General features: G+C 47.2%; 1 protein-coding gene across 4 annotated transcripts in view; it reads left to right on the plus strand.

The window, feature by feature from the left end:
• Window positions 1–990: 990 nt before the first annotated feature.
• The window catches only part of MINPP1 (multiple inositol-polyphosphate phosphatase 1), a 41,751-nt gene continuing 26,474 nt past the window's right edge, over window positions 991–16,267 (plus strand). The window contains exons 1-3 of one of the 4 annotated variants that reach the window (XM_007071583.4): window positions 991–1,887; window positions 3,619–3,816; window positions 5,166–5,263. In XM_007071583.4, the coding sequence (XP_007071645.2) occupies window positions 1,296–1,887; window positions 3,619–3,816; window positions 5,166–5,263 (888 nt within the window). In that variant the 5' untranslated portion in view covers window positions 991–1,295. The remainder of the gene's footprint in view (window positions 1,888–3,618; window positions 3,817–5,165; window positions 5,264–16,267) is intronic. The other 3 variants (XM_043550992.1, XM_043550991.1, XM_027833711.3) reach the window with 3 other exon arrangements.

A 16,267-nucleotide genomic window follows, 5' to 3' on the forward strand; every position in this document is an offset into this window, starting at 1 on the left:
GCGCTCCGGGAAGGAGGTGGAGCAGAGGTGAGCTTGGGCGAGGGGAGGGCCACCTGTAGCAAGTAACGGGGGGGAAGTATGGCGCACAGGGGAACCGCTCCCCGCCCCAGCTCACCTCTGCTCCGCCTCCTCCTCTAGGCGCGCCACCCCGCTCTGCTTCTCTCCCTCTCAGGCTTGTGTGCCAAACAGCTGATTGGCGCTGCAAGCCTGGGAAGTGGGAGAAGCGGTGGCGGCGGTGTGCTCGGGGAGCAGGCGGAGCAGAGGTGAGCTGTTGCAGGGCGTTGCCACACAGCTCCCTGGGCTGAGGGAAGGGGGGGAGTTGCCACACGGCCCCCCGAGGGGAGAGGGGGCGGCGGGGAGCTGCCGCGGTGGGGGGCGCCTCAGGGCGGAGGAGGGCAGCGGGGAGCTGCTGGAAGGGGGGGGCACGTCAGGGCGGAGGGGAGGTGCAAGGTGGAAGTTTCGCCTAGGGCGCAAAACATCCTTGCACCGGCCCTGCGGCCCACAGCAGGTCCGGCTACTAGGCATGGGGGCCAAGGGGCTCTGCACGCTGCCCCCAGCCTGAGCACTTGCTCCGCACTCCCACTGGCCCGCTTGCGTGCCTCCACCAAGGAGCTGGACCTACTGCGGGTCGCTCCAGGCACAGCGTGGTCCGCGGTGCCAGGACAGAAGGGAAGACTGACTCTGCACCCCGGCTGCACCGCTGACCAGGAGCCGCCGGAGCTAACCCCTTACCCCAATCCCCTGCCCCAGCGCTGAGCCCCCCCTAAAGCCGGAGCCCCTCCTGCACCCCAAAGCCCCTGCCCAGCCCAGAGCCCCCTCCCGCACCCTGAACCCCTCATTCCTGGCCCTACCCCACATCCCTCATCCCCACACCCCAACCCCTCGCACACCCCAGCCCCTCATCCCCAGCTCCGTTGGGTCGCAGGCATCAACAATTTTCTTCAACTGGGGCCCCCCAGAAATAAAAGTGTGAAAACCATTGCACTAGGCAGCAGCCGGGGGCGGGAGCCATTTTTACAACCGGACCCTCCCTTCCAGCGGCAAAGGTTATTGAGGGAGCCGGTGATCATCCTGCCGGAGGGTAGCTCCCACCTCGGCCTGGCTGAACCACGGAAGGCAGCGGCCAGGAGGCCGGGACAGGGCGGAGCATAATAGCGGGTTCCCGGCCCGCTCTCTGTCACGGTGCAAGCCCCTCCCCGCTCCGCTGCAGAGCCCGGTCCAGAGTCCCCCCCTCAGGGAAGGCTCAGTTTCCCCTGCCCGGGTGTCTGTGCAGAGCCGCTGCCGCTGGTCTCCCCATGGCGAGCTGCTTCCGCGGCCCCCTGCCGGGGCGCCGCTCGCTGCCGGTGCTCCTGCTGCTGCTCCGCGTCTCCCTCGCGCAGGAGAGGGCGGCGGCGGCTGCCATGTCCCTGCTGAGCGGCTATTTCGGGACCAAGTCCCGGTACGAGGAGGTGAATCAGCACCTGCTGCGGGACCCTCTCTCCCTGGGGCCCCCGGACCCGGGATACCTGCTGCCCTCCGCCGCCTGCGCCCCGCTGCAGCTCCGCGCCCTCATCCGCCACGGCACACGCTTCCCCACCGAGAAGCAGATCCGCAAGCTGGGCCAGCTGCACCGCCTGCTCCGCAGCCAGGAGCGGCCGTGCCCCGCCGCGCAGCGGCTCGCCCGCTGGGACATGTGGTACCAGCCCGACATGGACGGGAAGCTGGCGCCCAAGGGCCGCCTCGACATGGAGCAGCTGGCCTGGCGTCTGGCCGCCCGCTTCCCGGGCCTGCTGTCGCCGCAGCGCCGCTTCGCCTTCGCCAGCAGCTCCAAGCACCGGTGCGTGGACAGCAGCGCCGCCTTCCGCAAGGGGCTGCAGCTGGCCCTGCAGCGGCAGCCCCCGGCCAGAGGTAACGGAGCGGGAGAGGCTGGCCTGGGTGCCCCGGCACACACACGAGGTGGTGGGGGGAATACAGTGGGGCCCGCCCCGGAACTGGCCTGGGGGCCTTTGGGCCTCAGCGTACACCAGTGGCGCAGCTACTGGTTTACCTGCCCCCAACACTCAGGGGGTGGGGGGCTAAGGTGGGGCCCTGCCCGGGACTGGACTAGGAGCCCCCAGCGCACACACAGGGGGCTGAAGAGGAGTCCTGTGTGGGACTGGCCTGGGGGACCCCAGCGCACACATGATGAAGGGGAGGGCTAAGGTGGGGACTGGCCTGGGGGCCCCCAGCATACACCACTGGCGCAGGTAAAGTGGAGCCCTGCCTGGGACTGGCCTGGGGGTGGGGGTAAGGTGAAACTCTGCCTGGGACTCACGTTGGTGCCCCAAGACACAAGTGGAGTGTGGGATGCAGAAACAGAACTTCCCCCTCCTCACACACGCACACAAGGGGAGGAGGCGTAACACCCACCACTGCATAAAGGAAGCCACCTGTCCTTGAAACAATCTTCTCTAGGATCACTCATCTGCCATTGTCTCTCCAGTGTCTTCTCCAGCTCTAAAGACCTGTGATAAATTTTGTTTTAAAATGTTGTTGTAGTAGTAGGTAGAGAGGAAAATGTTTCCATTATAGGGCAGATATAATCTTAAGAGTAGTTTGGTTAGCATGGTTCTCAATAGAACAGAGGTGGGCGAACTACGGCCTGCGGGCCACATCCGGCCCACAGGATCCTCCTGCCCTGCCCCTGAGCTACTGCCCCGGAGGCTAGCCCCCGGCCCCTCCCCTGCTGTTCCCCCTCAGCCTCAGCTCACTGCACTGCTGGTGCAATGCTCTGGGTGGTGGGGTTGCGAACTCTTGCCGGACAGCGCAGCTGTAGAGCCACGGCCTGCTCCGGTGCTCTGTTCTGCGCGGTGGTGTGACTGGCTCCAGCCAGGCAGCACGGGCCTGTCCTGGCGCTCTGGGCAGCGCAGCCAGTCACCGGTGCTCCAGGCAGCGCGGTAAGGGGCCCCCAGGCAGGGTTGGATCGAGGGCAGGGGAGTTCGGGGTGAAGGAGAGGGGGGGTTGATGGGTGGCGGAGGGCAGGCAGAGGTGCCGGGGGCAGTCGGGGAGAAGGGGTCGTTGGATGGGGCAAGGGTCCCAGGGCGGGGGCAGTCAGGAATGAGAGGAGGGGTTGGATGGGGGCAGACAGGGACGGGAGGTCAGGGGACAGGGAGGGATGGATGGGGCAGGAGTCCCGGGGCGGGGGCAGTCAGGGGGCGAGACGCAGAGGGCGTCACATAGGGGTGTGGGCCGGGCCACGCCTGTCTGTTTGGGGAAGCACAGCCTCCCCTAACCCGCTCTCCATACAATTTCGGAAACCCAATGTGGTCCTCAGGCCAAAAGTTTGCCCACCCCTGCAATAGAATCTCTTTACGTATCAGGGAAAGCAATGTTAGAGCCCTGTTTGAAATACATACAATTGAAGCTAATGTAGTTTTCCATTTGTCTTATTCTGGACAGCGTTTAAATCTAATAGATTATAATTAACCTCTTAATTCTGACGTTATCTTGTTTTTTGTTATAAATTAGGCTATCTGACATGTTGACTCCCCATTCAGTCCCCAGAACAACTTTTGTAAAATCTGGAAGTGAATTCTTTAAATTGTTTGTTTTTTGTGTGTATTGTAGGGGTTTTCCATTAAGAATTGTTTTTCCTTTCAGATATTGAGAATGAGACGACTAAGATTAATGACAAATTAATGAGGTTCTTTGATCATTGTGAGAAGTTTGTAACCTGTGTAGAAGAGAACGCTACAGCTATGTACGAAGTGGATGCCTTCAAACAGGGTCCTGAGATGAAAAAGGTTTTGGAAAAAATTGCGGCTACCTTGTGTGTACCAGTGCGTGACTTAAATGCAGGTAGTGTACTTATTCTGTTTTTTTATTCCTTAACTTTCATAAATGTTGTTTTCTAGGATCTTCAGATAGTTATGAAGAACAAATAGTTTAAAATGCTCTTTTATAGGCCTTTGGAAAGATTAGTGAAGACAGCATGTCATATCACTATTTGAAAAGAACAGCTTTTAAGAATTACTTCGTTTACCAAAGCCAACGTGGGTAATGTACCCTGACACAAATGTTGTAATACAAAGTCACAAAGAACGAGTTTTAACAGTTTAATTGAGGAACCCTTCTGGCAGAAGGACCAAAGATACAAAGGAACCCACAATTCTGGATTACTTTTAAGGAAAAAAGTATAGTTTTACCAAATCACATACAAATTCTAGTTTTATTCCTCTTTACTTGTGTTAACTTAAATTTCTTAAATACAGTATTGTGATAATGAATATTCATTGTTAGTGAACAGTCAGAGAACTACTGTAGAAAAACCCTTCCCATTTAGCCCACAGGACATATTAACGTGATACAGGTTGAATGAATACTTCTCAAAATGTTCTTCTCTTGAAGAAAAGGCACAGCTCATAGTCTAAACTAAAACTGGTATAATGTGGTAAATGTTTTTGTTTTCCACATTGAAGCTCTCCTGTATTAAATTCCATCTTCTATGCAAATTTTTATAGAAACTCTTATTTTAGAATGTCATAACAAAATGCACGAGTTGCCTTTGCTGCTACTGAAATAACTGATGCATTCAGAATCCTTGTACCTTCAGCTAAATTGTAAGTGGACAAGTAGTTGCTAAAATAAGAATGTTTAGAGTAGCTGGCACTGCGTTCTGCCTAATAAAGGAATTTTGTGCAAGCCTATGGGGTCATTCAGAGAGAATGTAAGAGATTACTATAATTTTGTAAGATGTAGATTTTTTTTTTCTACGTGAAACTTGCAAAGAATTGAGTTGGACTTGCTGTCTTAAATCAGAAAAGTAGTGCATTTGTTCTTGCCATCTAATAGCCCAATAACAAGGGAGTAAACATAGCCTTATTTCTATATCTTGTAACTATTGTCGACTATAATAATAATACACACCTGTAGATGTAAATTACTAAACAGGTGATGGTTACACTCACGTGTCCCTGCCTTGTGAAAGGCTTACAAACTAAGGCCCTGATCATATATACATTTGAGTAGGCCCATAGTGCAAAATTGGAGCCTTAGCATACATTATGTGTTTGGGCTCTGGATTGGCTGTTATTTTATATTCTTGTTTATATTCTTCCTCATAATAGGAGGGCGATGCTGGGAGTGGGTGGTAGAGAGCAAATAAACTTAATTGTCATCTGTCACTTATTTATTTGGATTTATTACAGATTTGGTTCAAGTTGCTTTTTTTACCTGTTCGTTCGAGTTAGCTATTAAAAATGTGAATTCTCCCTGGTGCTCACTCTTCAATGAAGATGATGCTAAGGTAGGTGTTGCATGTATGTAGTATGGTGGCGTTAACGTTGTGTAAAGTTGTTCTGTTCAGTTTCGCGTATTTATGTAAACAGTTTGTTATACGGATATTCTTACAAAAAAGAAGTTTTAGTTTAATGTTTCTTTCAGATGTAATTCTGCAATATGAAAGATTTTACATGATTTACTACACTTATGAAAAGCAAATCTGAGCGTCAATTAGAACGTAATGTAACAGAAATACCCATTTTTCTGTGTTAACTGACAAATCGTTTAGACTTCTAAAAGAGAAACGTTTTCCCTCTCTCTTTTGTCTATCAGACTTCACTGTGCCTGACAAAAAACATTCAAATGTTTGTCTTGTCTTTTCTTATGGGGGAAGAGGGATGACAAGGTGAAAACTGAACTTGAATGTGTATCATTTATTCTTGAAATTGTGAAATAGTACCCCAGAAAATCAGTGACAGCAACTTAGAGCAGCCCTCTTAATAAAAAAGTCCTGGGCACTCAATGAGGCAGGGCTCCTTTGGAAAAACGTACAGTATGTCATGACACAGTTTTAGACTCTTACTGAGACTACACACAAGGGGGCAGAACTAAGTCTGCATGGCAACTGTGATTTTGGCATTTGCCTACTTTTGCATGCTTGACTTTGTAACCTTAAAATTTGTTTAACTTCATTCATGTTTAAAAAGGGAAATTAGGAAAAATTCAACAAATTCCATCATGTTGAACCATATTGACTCCCACGTGACTGATCAGCATTGGAACCTCTAGATCCACAGCACAGACATCTGCTACTTGAGCTAATGGAGTAATTGATAGCAGTAGCAAGTTTATTGTCTACATGGGCCACCTGCTAGAGGGAGATGAGGCACGTTTTACCAGTGGCTTTCCCAGCTGCTTGCTGAAAGAAGAGTGGTGAGACTCAGGAATCATGAATTCTATTCCAGGTTCTGAGGTGAGGATTCTTTAGTGGTTAGACCCTTGTGCGCAGTCCCCCCCGGTTTGTCCCAGTCTCTCTCCCTTTATTTTTTTAGAGCATGATAGAATTAGTGTTCAGATCTGCAAGCTCTAAGGAAGGAACAAAAAGTAAAAAACAAACAAACAAAAAACCAAACAAGCAACAAAAAACAACGGAGTAAATACTTGTAAGCTTGTGGCTAAGGCACAGGATTTGAAGTCAGGAGATTGGAGTGCCACTCTTGACCCAGATACATACTTTTTGTGACTTTCAGCTTGTCTTTCTCCTCCTGAGTTTCCTCATTGGTAAATTAGGATTAACATTTTTGCCTAGCTCACAAGATTGTTGAGAGTAACTAGTGTTTGTAATGCATACTTTAGATGTTTTGGAGAAAAGTGGTAAAGAACATTATTCACTTCTCCACAGAAAAATATTAGATTGGAATCGGAAGAGCCCAATACAGGGAGATAACTATGCCTGCTAATGTTTGTTGGTGTGGCTCCATATATAATAAGAGTGCCTATACTTCCATCCCCTCTATTTCAGTTCTTCTTACTACAGATGTATGCAGGAAAGCTCACTGGTAACTGATGTTGCCGGAGGAGTTCTGGTCTAATGAAACAGTGAAACTTACATTACATCCATTGCTTCATGAGGATTCAGCACTGTAGGATAATTTAGACCTACGCATTAGAGGAAAAAAAACAGTTTTTTCTATCCCTGTCACATGTAACTCACTATGATACTCCTAAGACATTTGAGCAGTTTTGGCAAGAATGTATCCCCCTCCCCCTGCCAAAACAAAATAAGGTTTGGCGATATCTGCCGCTTGCATCAGTACTCTGTGGAATCTGCACTGTTGGTTTTTGGGCGGAAATTCAGGGTGTTGGTTTTGACCTATAAAGACATAAATGGCTTGGGATCTTCCTGTCAGACAGATGGCTTCTCTTCTTGTGTGACACTGCTGCAGCAGCGATCAGCAGAGATGCTTGAGCTGGAGCCCGTTGTTCTAAATATGAGGGAGTTGCTGGCAGGACATATTCTGTAAGGGGCCCTGGACTTTTTTATTCACTTGATCATTCTCCCAGCCCAAAATAGCGTGAACTTGTTGACCATCAAAGTATGCCATTTTTATCAGGCATTGGGGGTGCGGGAAAAAGAAGAAAGGGAGGGTCTCTGTGAGATGAGGGTTTTTTGCTTCAGTTGAATGGCTTCTCCTTGTTTTGGTTAGTCTTATTAACTGTTCCATGTTTCATTTTAAACAAGGGGATTGTATTTGAGGTCAGGGTACCGAGGGCCATTTAGAGAGACACTTTTGTTTTTAGATATTGAACTGTATAAATCATGTTTTAGTCTATCCCAACATTGACTCTGTTCTTTGTCACTGGAATAAGCTTTAAGCCTCCTGCGTTTGATAGTCCATATGCTTCTGGCAAACAAAAACCTTTCTACAGCTAAGTCAGCTGCTAGAGATTGGAGAGGATAGTACCTCAGGTATAAGAATGAGGATTGAAACTGATCAGGGTGAAGATGCTCTACATCTTAGGTTTGTTGACGTGATGTAATAATGCCTGGTACTTAATAGTGCTTTTGGAAGCCCAATAAGACGCACTTTCCAAAGATTCTAAGCTTTATAACACAATGGAGCATCCCTTGAATTAAGCATTACCAAAGTACACATGGCATTTATGGGATATGTTGGATTCAACAAAGTTGACTTTTCATCTTCTCCTTTTTAGGCTTTCAGAGCTGTAAAGATATTGTACCCCCCAAGATCTGGTATCCACTGTGGAATTTGGAGACACATGTCCCAGGACCAAATTTGATGAAAAATGTATTAATTGCATCCGCTTTCATTATCAGTACAAAGATGTAGAAGTAATATTTGGTTGGTTGAGGTTGTCGTGATGTGTACTGAAGGTGGTCATATGGATAAGGATGAGAGGCTTTTTTTGAAGAGGTAGAGGACCCCTTTATATTTATTGCTGGCGGGGGGAGAGGTTGGTTGTTTGCCTTCATCCCAAGGGTGGCTATAGCTTGGAGTGTCAGTGTGTGACAGAGAGGTTCTGGGGATTTTTTTTTTTTTTTTTTAAAGGACAACCATGATGACTTAAATGTCAGTCTAGGTTCTGGTATTCCGCTGGAGTTAGATCACGCATGTAAGGGTGATGTATGATCTGCTTCTGCTTAGATTTGGCTTCTGAGAAGATCAGCTCTCCTTTCAGATTATGCTGTGTGTCTCAGCAGCTTTTGGTATGACTGACCAAGTTGGGGACAAAGGGCTATTGCTGTATGTTTGCAATTGTCTTTCAGAGGTTCAGTCACTTCTAAAAGTTGGTCAGAGATGGCGGGCATATCACTGAGGTATCTGCTATGCATCATCCCTGAAGAAGTTCTATGTCCTATGGTATACAGGAAGTCAAACTGGATGATTTCAACTGTACCATCTGGCCTTGGAATCTCTGAATAAAAATCAGTTTTGGTCAGTTGAGAGTCCTCTGAGTGTGAGCTTATACCACTGTGTAGACCAGAGGTGGGCAAACTACAGCCCACAGCCACATCCGGCCCGCGGGACCGTCCGGCCCGGCCCCTTAGCTCCCGGCCAGGGAGGCTAGCCCCTGGGCCCTCCCCCACTGTCTCCCCTCCCCTGCACTCTCAGCACAATGTGCCGCCAGCGCTCTGGCTCACTGCTCCTGCCAGGCCGCGTGGCGGCAGCGTGACTGGCTCTGGCCAGGCGGCGGGGCTTTGCTGCTCTGAGCAGCATGGTAAGGTGGTGGGGTGTTGGATAAGGGGCAAGGGGTCCTGGGGAGCAGTCAGGGGACAGGGAACAGGGGGCGCTGGATAGGCATGGGAGTTCTGGCGGTGCCTGCCTGGGTGTGTGGATAGGGGTCAGGGCAGTCAGGGGACAGGGAGAAGGTGGGGTTGGGTAGGGGGTGGAATCCCGGGGGGTGGTTAGGGGCTGGGGTCCCGGGAGGGAGTGGTCAGGGGACAAGGAACGTTGGATGGGTCGGGGGTTCTGAGGGAGGCGGGAAGTGGGAGGGGGCGGATAGGGGGCAGGGGCCAGGCTGTTTGGGGAAGCACAGCCTTCCCTACCCAGCCCTCCATACAGTTTCACAAAGCCGAGTGGCTCTTGGGCCAAAAAGTTTGCCCCCCCGGTGTAGACCAATACAGAAGCATCAGTATACTTATAAGTAAGACTAAGATTTTGTCATGGATATTTTTAGTAAAAGTCACGGACACATCACGGGCAATAAAGAAAACTTCTCGGAAGCTCGTGACCTGTCCCTGACTTTTACTAAAAATATCCATGATAAAATGGGAAGGGAGTAGGCAGCTGCGGGGTGGCTGGGAGTTCTGGGGCCCCCACCACCCGTGGAGGCTCAGAGCTCCAGGGTCTCCCTACCACCAGTGCCGGAGGGGAGCTACAGGATCACTCTGCCCCGGCGGTGGAGAGTGCTGTGGGAATCCCCTTGCCACAGCTGCAGTGGGAAATGGGCGGGGTTCTCCACCCAGGGAGCGGGTGGGGGTCCCCCTGTACCCCGCGGTGGGAGTTGCGGCGTACCTCCGCTGCGCAAAGCTTTTGAGAGCTTGGGGGCCTGCTGCCTCAGGTGGTGGGGGAACCTTACAGCTCCCCGCTGCTGTGGGAGGCGGCGGGACCCTGCAGCTCCCAGCTGCCAGGGCTGAAGTCACGTATTCCATGACTTCCGCATCCTCCATGACAAAACCATAGCCTTACTGATAAGTAGCTGTGTATTTTTTATTTTATTTTATTTTTTCCTATCGACCCTGGAAATTGGTCTTTGTCTGGAGCATTTGGACAATATCACTGGTAGGATGTGTTTGAGTTAGCTTGTCCTCATCCTTTTGGATATAGAAGTCTTGCCATTGGGTAGAAGTTATTGATGGGAGGGTCACTGCTTGTTTATAACTCCACTTAAATGGATTTAATCAGAAGTGGTGTTATACCAATAAATTAAAAACCAGCAGGATCTTATTAAAGGGAAAAAGGCAAAATACCACATTTATTGTGAATACAGAAAGAATCATAGTAAGCAGTTAGTTACAGCTATAACATTCCATTCAATCTCATATTTATTCACACATTCATTCATACAAACACACACACACACACAGGTTCTGCAAGGTTGTTATCATAGTTACCAGCCTTAGAGTTGCTCATGCCAAGCCACTGGCCAGGTGACCTGGACATGAGGAGGGAGCAGGGCCTTGTCAGATGCTCATCTGATGCTCCTGGAAGTTGGTTTGCAGAATCAGACCCCAAAGTTCTCACTTTTTAGAGTCTATTTTTATAGGAATTTCTTCCTATGCCAGTCTATGGGAATTGCTTCATCATGCTGTTGCTGAATCAATCAGCAGATGGCACATTCCTGACGGCTCCGTGCTGCTAGATGTTATCTTGTTCTTTGGTTCTCCCATTCTTGAGGCTATTGGGTGGATTCCAGTCTGCCCTCTGGGGGTCCTCCGGTTATTTCCACTTGACGCCTTCTTCAGCCGATGGACACTGGATTCTTAGGCTGGCACCTCCCTGATCATTCAGTTATTATCCACACCAAAAGAAAAGGAGTACTTGTGGCACCTTAGAGACTAACCAGTTTATTTGAGCATGAGCTTTCGTGAGCTACAGCTCACTTCATCGGATGCATATCCACACCAAGCATCCATCCACATACATCCTCTATCTCTATTTTAATCACAATTGTTAATACAACAAAAGGGTGGGGAGTCTCTGGGTGCTGGTTCTGTTGTTAGAGTATTGCTTTGAGTCTCTCTCTCTGTGAATTGCTTTGAGAACAGACTCTGTCTTAGAATGTACTAACACAATTAGCAGCTTGCAAGTTCCACACATAGAGGGAGAGAAACAGTACCAAAAACCAAGAGACCTCTTAATTAGTAATACCCTGGAATTTAAACTATGGGGAATCAAACTCATTTGTGATTTTAATACAGAACTTCTTTAATATGATCCAACAGTAGTGTGCCAAACTAAGAATGTTACCACTTTTGACCAAGACCTTTCTATGGAAAAACAGGTGTGTACAAGTGTGGGGTTTTTTTCCATTGTGCAACTGCCACATCCTGTCCCCTTATTTATCCCATTATGGCCTTACAAATACACACACCATAGTAATTATCACATTACTGGACTTCAGTGACTTGCAGCTTATTTAGAATGCAGCAGCATATATATTTAGGAATAATGTATATTTATTGCAACATTATGTTTAAGTGTTTGACAGTGGTTCTCTTCTGAAAATCTAACTTTAGATAAGATGCAAGAGGTGGCAGTAACAAACAAAGGAAGGGAGGCTTAAGAGGAGGAGAGCATGGGTTTGAGTATAAGATGATACAGTTTCTTGTGTATATGTACACAGAATCATAGAAATGTAGGGCTGGAAGGGATATCAAGAAGTTTTCAAATTCAGCCCCTTGCACTGTAGCAGGATCAAGTAAACTTAAATCATTCCTGACAGGTGTTTGTCCAACTTGTTCTTAAAAACCTCCAATGCTGGGAATTTCACAACCTCAATTGGAAGCCTATTCTGGATCTTAACTACCCTTACAGTTAGCAAGTTTTTTTCTAATATCTAACCTAAATTTCCTTTGCTGCAGATTAAGCCTTTTACTTCTTATCCTACCTCCAGTGGAGATGGAAAACAGTTGATCACTGTGCTCATTATAACAGCCCTTAACATATTTGAAGACTGTTATCAGGTCCTACCTCAATCTTTTTTTCTCAAGACTGCCAGTTTGTTTGTTTGTTTTTTTGTTTTTGTTTCTTTTAACCTTTTCTCATAGGTCAGGTTTTCTAAACCTTCTATCACTTTTGTTGCTCTCTTCTGGACTCTCCTAAAAAGTTTTCATCTTTTCTAAAGTGTGGTGCCCAGCATTGGACACAGTACTCCAGCTGAGACCTCACCACTGCTGAGTAGAGTGACAATTACCTCCCATGTCTTGTACTGCTGTTAATACACGCCAGAATATTAGCTTTGCTTGCATCTGGATCTCAGTGTTGACTTATTTTCAATTTGTGGTCCATTATAACGCCCAGATCCTTTTCAGCAGTACTACCACTTTAACCAGTCATTCCCCAGTTTGTAATTGTGCATTTGATTTTTCCTTCCTAAGAGAAGTACTTTGCATTTGTCTTTACTGAATTTCATCATCTTCAATTCAGACCAATTCTCCAATTTGTCAAGGTCATTTTGAATTGTAAACCTGTCCTCCCAAGGACTTGCAACCCCTCCCAGCTTGGTATCATCTGAAAACTTTATAAGTACACTCTCCACTCCATTATCTAAATCATGAAAGAAAATATTGTATAGTACTGGCCCCAGGACTGACCCCTGTTGGACCTCTCTAGATGTGCCCTCCCAGTTTGACAGTGAACTAGTGATAACTACACTTACAATATGGTCTTTCAACCAATTTTGCACCCCCCTTATAGTAATTTCATCTAGACCACATTTCCTTAGTTTGCTTATGAGACTGTCATGTGGGACTGTGTCAAAAGCCTTGCTAAATTAAGGTATATTATTGCTAAAGTTTCCTCCCAATCCATTAGACCAGTAATCTTGTTAAAGAATGAAATTAGGTTGCATTAGCATGACCTGGATTTGTCAAGAGTGTGCTGGCTATTCCTTATAACCCTATTACCCTTTAGGTGCTTACAAATTGATTGTTTAATTATTTGTTCATTGGTCTATAATTCCCTAACTTCAATACAAGTCAGCCTGAGTCCTCTTTGTTCCCCTTTTCAAACGTAGGTACTTTGTTTGCCCTTCTCCAGACTTGTGGGACCTCACCTGTTGCCAGTGAGTTCTCAGAGACAATTGTTTCAGCTAGTTCCTTAAGTGTGCTAGGATGAATTGCAGCAGGCCCTGCTAACTTGAATACATCTAACTTATTTAGATATTCTTTAACCTGTTCTTTCTCTATTTCCATATGCATTCTTTCCCCCTTGTTGTTCATATTACTTATGTTGAGTATCTGGTCACCACTAACAGTTTTAGTGAAGACTGAAACAAAATAGACATTATGCCCCTTAGCTTTCTTAATGTCATCCGTTCTCCTTCTCTGCTATGTAGAGGACCTATTCTTTCCTTCATCTGTCTCTTGCTCCTAATGTATTTACAGAACATCTTCTTATTGCCTTTTTTGTCCCATGCTAGGTGTAACTCATTTTGTGCCTTAGTCTTTCTGATTTTGTTCCTACATGCTTGTGCTATTCTTTTGTACTCCTTAGCAGTTTGCCCATGTTTCCACTTTCTATAGGATTCTTTTCTGAATTTCTGGTCATTACAGAGCTCCTATGCAGCCATATTGGCCTCTTAATATTCCTATCTTTCCTATTGGGATAGATTTCAGTTGTGCTGTTAATATGGTTGTCTTGAGATACTTGCAGCTCTCCTGAACTTTTTCCATTAGATTTTCTTCCCATGGTACCTTATCTACCAGTTCTGAGTTTGTTAGTCTGCTTTTCTTAAAATCCATTTTCCTTATTCTGCTGCTCTCGCTACTTCCTTTCCTTAGACTCATGAAATCTATCCTTTCATGATCACTTTGACACAAATTGCTTTCCACTTTCAGATTTGCCACCAATTCCTTCCTTTGGTCAGAATCCAGTCTAACATGGCTGCTCCCCTGGTTACTTCCTCCACTTTCTGGAACAATGACAGGTTTCAGAGTGGCAGCCGTGTTAGTCTGTATCCGTAAAAAGAAAAGGAGGACTTGTGGCACCTTGGAGACTAACAAATTTATTAGAGCATAAGCTTTCCTGAGCATCCAGTGAAGTGAGCTGTAGCGCACTAAAGCTTATGCTTTGATAAATTTGTTAGTCTCTAAGGTGCCACAGGTACTTCTTTTCTTTTCTTCTGGAACAATGTATTTCTGGGTCATTAGAGTCGCCCCCCCCCCCCACCAAAAAAAATAAAAAATTCTGCACACAATATTTGAAAATTCTGCATATTTGTCAGAAGCAGTGCAAAGGCTTGGGGGAGTCAGGGGTAACGGAAGAGCTGAAGAAGAGGGAAGGAGCCTAGGAGTGAACCTGAAGCGTGTTGGGTGTGGATGATAGGGTTTTTTTCGGGGGGTGTTGGTGGGATTGTTAGGGAAGCCTCCCCCACGCAGACTCTGGCTGATCCCCAAGCCTCTCTCATTCAGTCAGCCCCTGTCCCCACACCCCTCATCCCCGTGGGTCTCTGCAGCCCCCCTCCCTCATCCCCAGGCTTAACGCTGTCACCCCACTAGCTCCTGAGCCCATGCTCCAGTCTGTACCCCCCACTAGCCAGCCTGTCGACTGACACACACCCCTCCCCCCCCCCCCCCCCCGCAGCCCTGTGTGCTCCACTCTGTCCTGACATGGCTCCGCAGGCAGGGTGCTATGATGAACTTCTACTCCTGGGGGAATTCTGCAGCACTGGGCATAAAATTTTGTATTTTCCTGCATAAAATACATTTTGCTAAGAAGTGCTGTAGTTCTGCCTTTTGCCCACCACAGGCCGCTGTGGAGCCAGAACAGCTGGCATGAATGCAGCTGGCTGTTCTGGCACCACAGTGGCTTCTGATGGACAAAAGGTAGAACTGCAGCACTTCATAGGCAAAATGTTTTTTGTGTGGGGAAAATACAAAATTCTATACCCAGTGCTGCAGAATTCCCCCAGGAGTAATTTGTTTTAGAAATGTCTTATCTACCCCCTCTTCCTGATTTGGTGATCTGTAGTAGACCCCTAAAATGATGTGTCCTATTTTTGCCCCTTTTATCTTTACCCAGAGACTCACAACTGGTCTGTCTCTCACCTCTTTCTGAACAAGTGTGTGTGTAAGTGTCTAATATATTCATATTCTTGATGTATAATGCAATACCATGTTCCTTTTTACCCTGCCTGTCCTTTCTGAACAAGCTGTACCCTTGTATACGAGTCATGAGACTTATCCCACCAAGTCTCTGTGATGCCATTTGTCATAATTTAGCTTATGTACTGATACTTCCAGTTTTTCCTGTTGGTTCCCCATACTCCTTGCATTTGTGTGTAGACTTCTAAGGTGTTGATCAGATTCCCTCTCTGTGTCCCTCTTGTTCTCCATCCAATGAAGTGAGCTGTAGCTCACGAAAGCTTATGCTCAAATAAATTGGTTAGTCTCTAAGGTGCCACTAGTACTCCTTTTCTTTTTAAGACTGTATAGTAATTTTCCATATCCCCCCAAACATCTAATCCTCTTCTAAGGTCACTTTTCTTTATACTTATTTCTGGGCTTTTGTCACCAGCTCCCTTTAAACCTAGTTTAAAGTTCTCACTAGGTTGGTAATGGTTTTGGTCAAATGATCTTTTTCAAAAGTATGTTTGCTTCCAAACTAGTATGTTTGAAGGGCTGTCTCTGAGAAGGGAGCTGATGTATGAGTGTGAAGTAGGGATCTAGGAATGTTGGGACCTGGCATGTAAATGGGGAGAGGAGAAGGGGACCAGAGGAAGAGCCCAGGCATAATGGGGTAGGGCAGGCCAGCCAGCCAGGTTAGCAACATGAGAGCAGGTACAGTAAACCACATGGCAATCATATCAGTTGGTGGTTCAAGTTGCTTTGGTGGAGTATTGCCATCTCTACATCAGAAGAACTGAAGTGTTCATTTGTAATAACATGTTGCTCTGGCTTTGAGGAATGCTAGAGTTTTCAGAAGTCTGCCCCAGGAAGCTGGTATAGGGGAGAAAAGTGGGGGTCTTTTGATAGTGCACCGGGTTTTGGTGTCCTGTGCAGCTGCCCATAGCAGGGGAAGCTGGGCAGGCTCTGTCTGCACTCATGTTGTCTGGTGGGATTCACTTCAGCAAGACAGATCTTGGCACTAGGCTCTTTAAGTTGATAATTTAATGATGCATTATACATAAAAACAAGGTGATGAAAGCCCTAGAAGTTAAGGAAATAGCATTGCTCTTCTGCTTGAAGCTTTCCCACAATAAAAAGCTACTACAAATATGACATTAGGAGGAGTTGTACACTCATGCTGGAAGAGCAGAAATCAGTGGCCATTTTTGTTTGTTT

Source organism: Chelonia mydas, chromosome 7 (assembly GCF_015237465.2).
Source record: "Chelonia mydas isolate rCheMyd1 chromosome 7, rCheMyd1.pri.v2, whole genome shotgun sequence".
NCBI lineage: Eukaryota > Metazoa > Chordata > Testudines > Cheloniidae > Chelonia > Chelonia mydas.